At 39.9% G+C, this 13749-nt stretch overlaps 1 protein-coding gene across 1 annotated transcript in view; it reads right to left on the bottom strand.

Moving 5' to 3' along the window:
- LOC119478904 (proteasome activator complex subunit 4B-like) overlaps positions 1–13749 on the bottom strand; it is a 46082-nt gene that overhangs the window by 13906 nt on the left and 18427 nt on the right. The window contains exons 18-37 of the mRNA XM_037753942.1: positions 12384–12451; positions 11580–11783; positions 8942–9099; positions 8575–8670; positions 8424–8479; positions 8235–8291; positions 8075–8130; positions 7884–7982; positions 7725–7787; positions 6726–6821; positions 6458–6589; positions 4784–4993; positions 4563–4699; positions 4331–4384; positions 3450–3579; positions 2282–2363; positions 1104–1257; positions 657–723; positions 441–566; positions 37–189 (exon numbers count right to left, since the gene is read on the bottom strand). Coding sequence (XP_037609870.1) covers positions 37–189; positions 441–566; positions 657–723; positions 1104–1257; positions 2282–2363; positions 3450–3579; positions 4331–4384; positions 4563–4699; positions 4784–4993; positions 6458–6589; positions 6726–6821; positions 7725–7787; positions 7884–7982; positions 8075–8130; positions 8235–8291; positions 8424–8479; positions 8575–8670; positions 8942–9099; positions 11580–11783; positions 12384–12451 — 2198 coding nt within the window. The remainder of the gene's footprint in view (positions 1–36; positions 190–440; positions 567–656; positions 724–1103; positions 1258–2281; positions 2364–3449; positions 3580–4330; positions 4385–4562; positions 4700–4783; positions 4994–6457; positions 6590–6725; positions 6822–7724; positions 7788–7883; positions 7983–8074; positions 8131–8234; positions 8292–8423; positions 8480–8574; positions 8671–8941; positions 9100–11579; positions 11784–12383; positions 12452–13749) is intronic.

Below are 13749 nucleotides of genomic sequence, written 5' to 3'. Positions count from 1 at the left end.
TGTATTTGCTGCTGTGTGTGTGTGTGTGTCCGGTACCTTGCTGAAACTCCAGAGTTTGCTGCCTCTGATTAGTCCTGCAGTAATCTCACACACACAGCGCTGCGAGCTCTCATGGGGGTCGCTGGCAAGCTGCTCCAGGTGAGGCCATAGTAACGGCAGGAACACGTCTCCATAGTTACAAAACAGCCCCTGTCAATCAAACGTGAGCGTGAAGGTTTGTTCGACGTTGGAGGGAACCAAGAGCAAAAACCAAAGAAAGACAGATTACAGTCATTCGTTTGACGCAAGCGAACTGTCAGCTGTCTGACGGAGAACAATGAATCACAGCAGCTGATGACACAAATTCAGTTCAATTCAGCCTTGGCCAGCGGTGGTCTGCTGTGTCACTTCTCTGTGAGAAGGTTTGCCAGATCGATTGAGGCTGCGAGTTTAAATTGCACCTTGAAGAGACAGAAGCGTCGGGGATTGAAGCTGTCGTTTCCTTTCCGATCCTCCAGAGAGAGAAACTCTACGAGCTGGTCAATAAACTCTGGGTCCGAGAAATATTCATAGACGATCTTCTCGCCCTGAGTGACACACAGACAAACACCAAATGTAATAATAGAAATACTTTGGCATCGGTGGGAGATTTTGTGTGTGTGGTGCGTTGTGAGCACCTCGCTCATGTCCTCATACGTCAGGTCGTCTTTTGGCTTTTCAGAAGCTGCATGGATCATCATTTCTCTGAAAGGAGCGGGAGACAAAGAAGATTTATAGATAACAACAAACTGAGAAAAATATGGACAGACACATGCTGTCTTTAAATGAGCAGCGAGGATAAATGAATGATTATAAAGTCAGTTAGCCAGCCCTCCGTCTATACATCAATTCTTCTATCTGGGCCAGGCAGTAAGTCGTTCAGCGAGCCTTATCTAGGCCAGGCCGTGACAGGAAGTCAGTTCAACAGCCTGCTAGTTATCCAGCCGCCCAGATCAGTCATCCCGTAAAGTTAGCCACAAAGCCGAGCATCAAATCAACCAGGCAGTTAAGTCAATCAGCTATTTAGCTCCATCCAACCAAGCAGTTAATCAGCCAACCACCTCAACACTCATTCTCTTCTTCACCTCGGCCATGAGTAGTAGCCCCAGTGGGTTTTCTCCACATACGGCTGAGAATCCCACTGCTCCTCACTTAGAGGGAGGTTGCTGCTGTCGTACTGCAGCCAGCGGTTCCCCTCGCGATCCCCCACACACAAGCCCTCTGGATCCTCTATACCACCTGAACGCAAACACAAAGAAATGTCACGAACACACGTCTCATTTGTAGGTGAGTGTGTGTTTGTGGCGACTGTTTCTAGATGGGAAAAAAAGATCAGTAGGAAAGATTTTCTAATCTAAAGCAATTTATCTTTTAATAGAAAGCAAATGTAGATTTATATTCTGGTCTTATTGCTTACTCAATTGGGAAATGACCACACGATTAGTCCTGCACATTATGATGTATTATTTCATTTAAAATAAGGACTGCTAATGTTGAAATTGCTGGATTGAGAGAAGGCATTAAAACTAAAATTGCTGCATTTTCCTCAGAGCTGTCAAAGTTTACGTGATAATAACACAAATTCGATTTAACGGCACTCATTTCTTTAATGCATTAATGCAACTTTTAGGTTTTAGCGGGCTCGGTTTTAAAGCTAGAGTGAAGATGTCATGCTACCATTTCTGTAATAATGTTAAATAACGCTCCAAACTTGCGCTAACTTTGGCAAGGAAAAACTGTCATGGCCATTTTCAAAGGGGTCCCTTAACCTGTGACCTCAAGATATGTGAATGAAAATGGGTTCTATGGGTACCCACGAGTCTCCACTTTACAGACATGCACACTTTATGTCAAATGCAGTTTTGGGGCAAGTCATAGTCAAGTCAGCACACTGACACACTGACAGCTGTCGTTGCCTGTTGGGCTACAGTTTGCCATTTTATCATTTGAGAATATTTTTTATGCTAAATGCAGTACCTGTGAGGGTTTCTGGACAATATTTGTAATTGTTTTGTGTTGTTAATCAATTTCCAATTATAAATATATACATATATTTGCATAAAGCAAGCATATTTGCCCACTACCATGTTGATAAGAGTATTAAATACTTGACAAATCCTGACATTTTGAACAGATAAAAAAATGTGTGATTAATTTGCGATTAATCAGGTTTAACTATGGACAATCATGCAATTAATCGTGATTAATTTTCCTACAAGAACTAAAGACTTGTATATGATTGTTATTGTGTGCTTATACTCACTGATATCTGATGGCTTCACAGTCACTTTCTTTCTCGGTCGTTTCAGCTGTTTCAGGATGCCGGCCACTGCTGAGATCGCCACCTAAGAGAGAGAAAGATTACAGAGGAGTAGAGGAGAATCACGCACAAAGTTAGCAGCTCCTGGTGCTGCCTATTCTGGTATTTGTCCTACCAGTGATTGTGGTCAGTCTCAGTTTTACATTATTCTATGGCACTGCTGCTGATTTCCTAATATGCTGCTGCTACTTTTAATCGTACTGTTCTTCATTTTTAGCTACTCATATTTTTGTCCCACAATGCCATGCACAAAGTAAATGGAGGGTCTACTCACAGCTGGAAAAAAAAGTTCAATGAGATGCCTTTGTAAGACATAATCCTTTCTCTTTGTGAAGTTTAATTGGAGGTGACAATCTCTAAAGTCACAGTCTGACTGACGTCCAGGGTGCACCTTTCATTTCCTGTTAGTTCAAAACAGGAACAAGTATCTGTGCGTTCCAGTACTACCACACTATTTAGTATGGCAGAAAAAGATTTAGTATGACCCAATACATAGCATGTCAAATGCAGTATGCCAAAAAATACCAGGATGTCCTACTACATCCAGTCGCATTTTGCAGTACGCAAGCCAGCATGCTTTTCTGGCTATTCTGACCCACAATCCTCTGCATAGCGGCTATTTGAGCAACAGGGTCAAAGTTCAATCAAGGCGCAATGTTATGAAGAAGTAGTGTGTCCCAATTGTGTGCATACTGCATACAATAGTATGTTCTTAGTAAGGGCAGCTGCAGTATGTACTAAAAGTAAAAATAAAAAGTATGCAATTTGGAACGTAGCCTATTTTGATTCTTGTTTGTAAACTGCAAAAAGAGTATACTATAGAGATTAGTATATAGTATGTACTGTATATGGTTATCATGTGGTATCAAATTGAGACACAGCATCTGTGTTTAAGACAAATAGACATTAACTCCATGTCTGAATCACCACGCAGTCTCAATGTTTGAACTGAATTTAAATATTTCTGCTTTGGTGATGTTGATGAACTACATGTTACATGTGATGAAGTACCCCATCTCCATCCTTATTACCACATACTTTACCAGTAACTTCCTTGTATCCACACAACCACAAGCTCAGATAAATAGACAGCACACACACACACACACACCTTGCGTATGCTGATGGAGTCATGTGTGAGGCTCTGTGTGAAGTAGAGGACGGCGTCGGGGGGAAGTGGGTGATCTTCTCTCAGCTGGAGAGCTAACAAGTCGGTGGCCATGTGCTCAAACTTCCAGGGCCTGAAACACAAGCAGACAAGTCTTTTTGGTAATTAAAAAAAAAAAAAATCTTTTGAGTCTTGGCTACAAAAACTGTATATTTTGTGATATATATACACTGATACTGATTGTTGATACTTGGAGCCCTTTTAAAGAGGACCTGTTATGCTCATTTTCAGGTTCATACTTGCATTTTGGGTTTCTACTAGAACATATGTACATGCTTTAATGTTCATAATACACTTTACTTTTCTCATATCGGCTGTGCTGCAGCACCTCTTTTCATCAACTGTCTGAAACGCTCTGTTTTAGCGCCTGTCTCTTTAAGTCCCCCTCCCAAAAAGCTCAGTGTGCTCTGATTGGTCAGCTGGCCCACTCTGTTGTGATTGGTCAACTGAACCAAACTCTTCGGACTCCACTCCAGCTCCGCTCTAACTAGCTTTGTTTGAAGTTGGCCAAACTAGCTGCTAGGCAAAGTGTGTTACTTGGTGACATCACCATGTTACGGAAAAAAAGGCGTGACTTCAAGCAAGGCAGTTCAGCAGCAGTGTTACTGTGGGGGAGAGTAACTCCCTTTGGTGTGGACTTTGGGCTTTATAACTTTGCAGACCTTTTACATGCACAAAAAACTATATAACACACTAAAGGGAAGGAAAAAAGCACAATAGATCCTCTTTAAATATGGAATATATAACACTCACATTGTGTATTGTGACATTTTCTATAAACATGTATATAGCATAAATGCATATACAGTACATATAATACTTACAGGTTACTGTCTTCAAGGCAGTCCAAGAGATCATTAACCAGCTTCTCATATTTCCTGTACAAAAGAAAAATAAGTCAGTAATACTTCTCCTACTAATAGAAATTATGATTATAGTAAAGATAATAATAATAAAGCTAACTAAGATGGTGCTCTAGTTCTTCTGTAACCTTGAGAGAAAACTAAGATGGTATTCAAACTGAATGAATGAACAAATAGCTCCAGCTTTTCTTACCTCGGAGCAACCACGTTCCTGATTCGCTGACGTTGAAGCCCCTCTTTCAGCTCCTCTACGGACGGCGCCTCCAAACAAGACGTGGGATTTTCAGACTGCGTGATCTGATTGGCTATCTCTACACATGCCTCAGACACCTAGAAGTGTAGGAGAACAAATAGGAGCAATTAAAAAGATCAGATGAGGGTGATTTGTTGACTGCTAATGAACATGTTGCTCACAGTGAAATAGATCCCTATGGTGTCGTGCTGGCGGTGGATCCGGTCAGTGACTTCGTCGAGCAGTCCGCCGATGGACGACTTCTCCAGGGTCATGGAGGGCGACAGGCCACAGCGGACCAGAGCGGGCCACACCTCCCCGACGCAGTCCCAGTCCCTCGTACTGGCCACACAAACACCACTGTGCAGACCCAGCAGGCAGTACAGAGCGCCCTGAAACCCACACACACAGGGGCAGATTATACTGTATACGGCGGTATAAACATCTGCAGCACAGAAAAATTCACAGTCAAGTGCTGTGGCTGAATTAGATGCTGGATCCTTCACAGTCTGCGTCAGAGAAATGTGGCCTTTTGTCTGAATTTGAAGGACACATCCTGAGTATCTGCACAGCTCAGATAATGTGTAAAATACTGGTCAGGTGTTTATTGAAGCATTTAGGTTTCTATCATTTACATCAGCAGAACCTAGAACATTGACTTGAACTTCAATGTCCTTGATGTCATCTATAATAGCAATAACAAGCTTTATTTTTATTGCACATTTCAAAAACAAGTTCAGAAGGTGCTGCATGGATAAATAAAACGTAGATAAATAGATAAAATGATGAACATACTCACAAGATTGCATAAAATGTACACGATAAATAGTCAATTTACGAGAACAAATACATAATTTGGTACAGTAAATTAAATAAATTAAAATTAGGGCTTTCTATTGATTAAAATATTGAATCGCGATTAATCGCAATTTTTTTTATCTGTTCAAAATGTAGCTTAAAGGGAGATCTGTCAAGTATTTAATACTTTTATCGACATGGGAGTGGGCAAATATGTTTGCTTTATGCAAATATATGTATATATTTATTATTGGAAATCAATTAACAACACAAAACAATGACAAATATCATCCAGAAACCCTCACAGGTACTGCATTTAGCATAAAAAATATGCCCAAATCATAACATCGCAAACTGATGTGCCCCAAACTGCATGTGATTATCATAAAGCGGGCATGTCTGTAAAGGGGAGACTCGTGGGTTGGTACCAATTGATTCCTGAGGTTTTATAGTTTCACATCACACCAGTATCTTCACTCTAGCTTTAAAACTGAGCCCGCTACAACCTAAAAATCGCAAGTTGCGTTACGCGTTAAGGAAATTAGAGGCATTAAAATGAATTTGCGTTAACATGTTATTACCCCGTTAACTTTGACAGCCCTAATCAAAATACAAGTTAAGCGTCAAACTAATTAAAAGCTAATTTGTAGAAATAAGCCTTTGGGAGAATGTTAAAAGAGGATACTGATGTTGCTCGCCTAATTTCCAATTGAAGACTTTTTCCAGAGTTTTGGTGCCCTGGCAGTGAATGTGCCCTACGCTATCACCCTCTGTCTCCAGTCTAGCACTGGGGATAGTCAACAAAAACTGGATAAGGAGAGGAAAAGGCAACAATGCAGGACGGGGCAAGGCCTACCTGCTTTAAAAACAAGCAGTAAAACTTTAAAATCAATGCTGAAGATCACAGGTTACCAGTACAGGAGTCCAGTGTAGCCACAGTTTTGGACTAACTTCAAGTTTCAGCACCACGGACAGTGACCAGTATGAGTAAGAAGTTCAGAGCGACAGCTGTGTTTGTCACCATGTGCTGTATGTTTGTGTGTGTGTGTGTGTGGTACCTTAAACTGCTGCTGTGTGCCAGTGGTGTACTGTGGTGAGAGCAGTTGTAGGATTCTGGGGATCAGGTCTCTGTAGGAGAAGCTAAAGGTTCCCAGTGCGGCCGTCAGCACATGTTGGGCCCTGCTACGCACCTGCAAGGACACAAACACAGATGTACATGCATACATCCTCAATTAATTGCTATTTCACCAGAGATATTTATGTTAATACCATCAGGAAAATGTGAACCAGCAGATGTTATGATTGAATTGCTGGTGTCAGTGTTACCTGGCTATAAGTGCTGGTAGAAAGCAGCAGCAGATCACAGAGCAGCTCCTGATGAACCACTTTGTATTCACTGCCCTCAACCACCAGCTTCCTCATCTATTCACACAGAAATACAATATTCAAGTATTATTATTCTAATATTTTATTGATTTTCACATTTATTGTATAGTCACAAAGTACTCAATTTACACAGTAAATTGGCGCTTAATAAATAAATAAAAACAGAAATACAAATGCTGAAAAAATAAATAAATAAAATAATAATAAATAAAATAAAATAAATAAAATAAATAAAATAAATAAAATAAATAAAATAAAATAAAATAAAATAAAATAAATTAAGGCTGTCAAAGTTAACGCAATAATAACACATTAAACTGTCATGGCCATTTTCAAAGGGGTCCCTTGACCTCTGACCTCAAGATATATGAATGAAAATGGGTTCTATGGGTACCCACGAGTCTCCTCTTTACAGACATGCACACTTTATGACAATCACATGCAGTTTGGGGCAAGTCATAGTCAAGTCACCACACTGACGCACTGACAGCTGTTGTTGCCTGTTGGGCTGCAGTTTGCCATGTTATGATTTGAGCATATGTTTTTATGCTAAATGCAGTACCTGTGAGGGTTTCTGGACAATATTTGTCATTGTTTTGTGTTGGTTATTGATTTCCAATCATAAATATATACATACATTTGCATAAATCAGCATATTTGCCCACTCCCATGTTGATAAGAGTGTTAAATACTTGACAAATCTCGCTTTAAGGTACATTTTGAACAGATATAAAATGTGCAATTAATTTGCGATTAATCACGATTAAATATTTGAATGGATTGACAGCCCTAAAATAAATAAATAAATAAAAATAAAAAACAATATTCAAGTATCCTAATAATAAACCCACCAACTTCATACTGAGAAAAACATTTAATTTCATATGTATGTGGCTACATCTGTGACAGTGCACTAAGTGTGCGTGTTGTCAAACTAACCTCATGCTGGAGTAGAACCCGGTCAATGAGCAGTGCTCTAATATGCTGCTTTTTCCCATGAAGCTGCAGAGGGAAAGACAACATACTTAAATCACCCCGAAAGTGACTCATTGACAACTGACAACAATCAGCAGCCTTGTTCCGCTTTCCCCAACTCACCCTGTTTTCCATGGACTTCTTGACAAGAGTGAAGCTTTTCCAGCGCGAGTCAAACTCCTTCTTGTGAGTGCCTCGGAAAAACATGAGGTCACTGATGATCTGTAGTCAGACAGACAGAAAAACGGCGCTGTGAGACCTTTGCGGGCCTGCCGCAGAACAGAATAATAACACATGAATAATAGAAACATCACCTTAATGATGACGAAGAGTGACTTTGTGTCATCTTCCGAGTGCTCCAAGATGTGATCTGGATAAAAGAGGATACAGATTAATTGTGCATCACAATCACGCTCCAGACAAAGTGAAGAGTTTAGAGCTGGAGTGTGTGGTGGCGTTAAAGTCTTCACTCACGTAGCAGCAGTCTCATAGTTTGGCAGATGGACTCTCTGTAGTTCTCCCGTGAATCATCTGGAGGGGAGGAGACACACGGGCGTCCCGTATGGACACAGAATGCAGGATGAGCGTCCTTATCACCCACTGAAACTGCTCAGAGAGCGCCTACTTGTGCATGTGTGGGGCTGCTCGCTTGTGCTTTCTTACCGTAGTCGACGCCTATATGCAGCTTGATCTCCCCCAGGTTTACCATGGAGGGCACGCTGGGGAGAAACAAAACGTAAGGAGCGAAACGTGACGAGCCTGCAGGAAAATGTGTGTTTTTATATATATATGTGTGTGTAGCTGCAGGACTCACAGGTCAGATACGTGTGGTCCATCCAGAGGGGGCAGCATGCTTCCTGCTCCAAGGAGGCAGTGCTGCACAATAGCAAGACTCTGCAACAGCTCCTCCCTGTGAATCAGAACACATGTTACACTCCTTTAATGGCAGTGTTTGTTGTGGATTCACTTGGCAATGGTGTTTCAACATTTTTGAGCAGCTAAATTCCCCCTTTTCAACCCTCTTGATTAGGCTCCATCGAGAGACGGTTATTCAAAACAGATGTTAATCTTCAGGTTTCATTTTTTTTGGACGCAGACGAATCTCATTTATCAGTAATATAAGGCGTCTTTCATGCAGTTTTCTTTGTTTTGTTTCGTGCGTGAGCCTGATTACAGCATACCTGCTCATTGGCTGATCTCCAGAGACGTGGCCCTTGATTCGCTGCAGCTCAGGGTGCAGGAGGCGGGACAACAGCTGGAAAACAAAGTTCTCTTCCTCCTGATTGGGCACGTGCCAACACACACCCAAGTCTGCCACATCTCCAGCTCTGCCCCAGTCCTGGACACACAGAGAGAGAAAAAGGTTTTGCCAGAAAGCTTTAGAGAAAGAGAGAGTTTCCACTGGAACGACTGGCAAGCAAACCAGCACAACCAGTCCGCCTCAAAACCACAGGTCTGTGGCATCTACTTGAAACACATGTAAAGGTTAAGAACACTAAATAATGGACAGAGGAAAACAAACTGATTTACAGATGACAGACTAGCAGATGAATCCAACTAGCAAAATTACTCAAAATGAAAAACAAAACAGAAAGAAAACAAAGTAGAGAATCAGTGACCGTGAGCTGCAGATGAGAAGAGGTCAGTATTTGAAAGCATCAGAGGAATGTAGCTGTAATTACCGCCACCTTGACATCAAAACAGAAACACGCTTTCCTCTGCACTCACGGACAAAAACATGACAAAATGTTATTGCTTTTCTCGGAAATACTGCAGGGCTAGCTGCTCAGTCTCTCTCCTGCTGCCACAAAGTAAAACAGACATGAGAGAAGTCCTCTTTGAACTTGCATTTAGCAGCCTTTAAGCGAGATTATGCAACTTTCACAGAGAAGAATTTTGCATATTCGTTCTATAAAAAAAATATTAAAAGCAAGAAAATGTACATTTTCTCAATTCCATACACTCACTTAGTGTGGTATGAGCGGTAGCTTATAATGGCTAGTGTAAGCAAACGGTCTAACGGACATAACTGAGTGATTTAGCAGACTTTTCTCTACTTGTGCGACTTTTACACTATAGACCAGACCGGCATCGCATCATCGCCAAGGCCATGGAAAGAAACGCGCTGTCACATATGGAGAGAAACCTAATGATAACCATGTGATTCAATCAAATATGTAGCGTTATAGAAGTCTGGATAATGTGATTATCATAAAGTGTGCATGTCTGTAAAGGGGAGACTCGTGGGTACCCATAGAACCCATTTCCATTCACATATCTTTGTGGCGGTACTGAGTTCCCCAGACTTTAGTTGTTCAGTCAGAAGACTGAAAAACAGTTCCCATCCACATAATAATATAAAATAAAATGCCTTCTTAATAATAATAATGAACAAATGCCTCTTCAATAATGAACAAATGCCTCTATATTAACAAACAATTAAGGAAACTGAAATATTGGTTTGTGTTTTTCCTTTTACCCTCCTTTAAAGTTTTCCCAAATAAAATACACTAAAAGAAATGGGTATAAAGGGTTTCATTGAAAATCAACAAATGAATAGAATACAAAAATACAGCCTGCAGGCGTTAGGCTATTGTAAGGCAAGCCAGCTGTTGCACAAATAGTACCTAAACGTCCCAGTGCAGGTAACCCAATTGGTTGGCACTTAACTTGTTTCCCCAACTAGGAGAGTCAACACTCTCAACAAACAAAACACAAAAATCACAGAATCCCAAAAGGGCCCAAAACAGACCAGAGTTTCTGGTAAAGCTGATAACACATGTTGCATTGAGTGAAGGAGAGATCAGAATGACACTGGGTGTGCAGTTTCCCTCCTCTTTTAAGCCCTACAGAAAGGGCGTCGTTACACCCTGATTGGCCAAAAGGGGAATGCACCAAGCTGCTCTCAACTATCATTTAAGAGCCAGTCCCCACACCCTGCGCAACAGGTGAACTGAATAACCCTCTAATCACTCAGCAACTCAACCAAAAAAACACCAGGGAAAAGGGAAACAACAGCAAGCACCAGAGAATTGGCAGCTGCCACATCTTGAGGTCAGAGGTCAAGGGACCCCTTTGAAAATGGCCATAACAGTTTTTCCTCACCAAAATTTAGTGTAAGTTTGTAGCGTTATTTATCCTTCTTTGCAACAAGCTAGTATGACATGGTTGGTACCAATAGATTCATTAGTTTTTTTAGTTTCATATGATGTCAGGGCCTTCCCTCTAGCTTTGAAACTGAGCCAGCTACAACCTAAAAATCGCAAGTTGCATTAATGCGTTAAAGAAATTGGTTGCGTTAAAGTGAATTTGCGTTAACGCGTTAACTTTGACCCCCCTAATTTACATTATTTATTTACATAACTCTAGTTGTCGTGCAAAGAAAGCAACTTTAAATCAAAACTGAGAGACAAAGAGAGCAGTATTAGCATTAGTGTATGGTCTAGTGGTGCAGTCATTTAATTTCAATTTTGATAAATGCTTTTTAATTCTCTTCCCGGAGACGGAAATTGCATTGCAATTACCGAACCTGTAACACCCCATTTAATTAAACTGCGAGAAAGAGCAGTTGTAAAGGTTGTTCTGGTGGCAGTTTGTGTTTCCAAGAAAACCTGATTGTTTCCTGTACCAGACTAGATACTGTAATAGCTGTGATAAGAGCCAATTTGCACCCGAGGAGGTTAGCAAATAAGCCACAGTTGAAACTACGCAGTTAAGAGTCGAGGGACTGGATTTAGCTTTAGTAAGATTAAATAATGGTGGTGAAGGTAATCTTTCCTCTGTGCAGCATTGCAGATGTTTGCACGTGTGTGTGTTTACCCGTATCGGGAGGTCAGTATCGAAGCCCCCAGAGGTGCTGCGGTACTCGGTGGGATAGATGAGGGACAGCGACCGGAGTGTGTGCTCCAGCAGACTGCACGCCAGTGTGTACGCCCGTTTGCAGCGCAGACGCACACACACACACAGGATCCGCTCCAGGTCCCCCTGGTATTTTAACAGCTGTTCGCCATCCACACGGGTTACCTAAAAACAACACACACACACAGGAGTAAATGCACACACACACAAACACAGGCAATTCAATGGAGAGTTGTGTCTTAAATATTGAGGTTCTCCAGTAAATCACAGCATCTGGCTCGCTCCCACTCGCATTACGCTCCCAGGAGTAATAAAACAAAACAGAAAGGGTATCAATATGTTCTGGTTAACGACAAAGCTCCTTGATATTTATGACCATACAGAGTGCATGCTGCAAAAAAAGGCATTATTCATAATTTTTTTCCTCATACAATGTCACAATCATATTCTTATTTGTTAAAACAAGTGGAAAACGTCTCTCTGTTATACTCATTTTAAGAGTTTAATTTGATTCTGAAGGTTTGTGGAAGCACTTGATGAGACCTTGAATTAAGTTAGAATAGACAAATCACTTCAGTAGTAAGTGAGGAAATGATACCTGACTCTCTGTAATGGAATCAAGCAGATTACTCCGACCCTTCTGGCAGACGTTTCAATCATTTTGGAGATTAAATAACATTTCAGGACGCTAGATAAAATAAATTAGCAGGATTAATATTTTTTAGAGTGTTGAAGCCTTTGGGAAGTGATAGATCCTCGGCTCACCTCGGACAGCAGCTGGAGATTCCACAACAGCTCCTTATCCAGCTCGTCTTCACCCTGCAGCTCCTCGTCTACACACACACACACGAGGAAGATGAATAATGTACTGTACTGCTCCCCTGACAGACTGAGCTCCTTTGGCTGAATTTTAGGGGTCATTTCAGGTTTTAGTCACGCTAGCTGCATGGCTCTATGGGCTGCAATGTCAGTCTGCCCGGTCAGTAACCACTTTGGTCCAGACTCAAATATCTCTGCAACTATTGGATGGATTTCAATGAATTTTTTTTTACTGACATTCATGTTTCCCCTCTGAATGAATTGTAATAATTTTAATACTTTATTGATTTTCATTTAGAGCCACTATTATCGCATCACTTTTAAAAACTGCTTTAGAACTGCTTTTAATGTGTGATTAATATTGTGTGTTTTATATATTTTTTATTATGTCCTTGTTTTATGATCTTTTTATCTATGTAAAGTGTCTTTGAGTTTTTAGAAAAGCGCTATATAAATTAAATGTATTATTATTATTATTATTATTATTATTAAAAGTCGCTTTTTTAGAATTGCTTTTCTGTGATTTTATTCATGTTTTATGACATTTTAGTTGTTTTACCTTATGGGTTTTTATGTGTTTAGTTATTGGCTTTTAGTACCTTTTGTTATCCTTGTGTTTTAAATGTGTTCTGTTATTATTCTAAAGCACTTTGTAACTGTGTTTTGAAAGGTGCTATATAAATAAATAAATAAATAAAAGATAAATAAATGAATAAATGAATAAATAAATACATAAATAAATAAATAAAAAGATAAATAAATAAATAAATAAATAAATAAATAAATAAATAAATAAATAAATAAATATATAATGTCAAAAATGTAATTAGTTGTTCATGATCAAATACCTGGAAAACTACATTCCCATCAGCCTCAGCTGTACTTTGTCTTTAGCGCTTATTAGAAAACGTTAGCATGCTATTACGCTAAACTAAGATTGTGAACATGATAAACATTATACCTGATAAACATAATCACATCAACATGTTAGTATTGTAATTGTGAGCATATTAACGTGCAAAAGTTAGCATTTAGCTCCAAACACAGCTGTTCCTAAGTGGTGTGTAGCCTCACAGAGTTGCAAGCATGACTGTGCTCATAGTGTTATTAATCTATCTTTGATAATTTAATTACAAATTTGATTGTTTTCATTAAAATAACATTTAAAAAACACAGTATATGGCTACACAAATGATATTCCTTGATCGCAACATGTAATTGTAAATGTAAATGTTCTTAAATTTCAACTCTTTTGAACATTTTTCTTCCATTTATATGCCAACTGCCAAAAGAGCACTTTTGCTAGGCAGAA

Source organism: Sebastes umbrosus, chromosome 20, assembly GCF_015220745.1.
Source record: "Sebastes umbrosus isolate fSebUmb1 chromosome 20, fSebUmb1.pri, whole genome shotgun sequence".
NCBI lineage: Eukaryota > Metazoa > Chordata > Actinopteri > Perciformes > Sebastidae > Sebastes > Sebastes umbrosus.
Note: the sequence above shows the minus strand (reverse complement) of the source record. Positions and strands in the feature narration are given on the sequence as shown.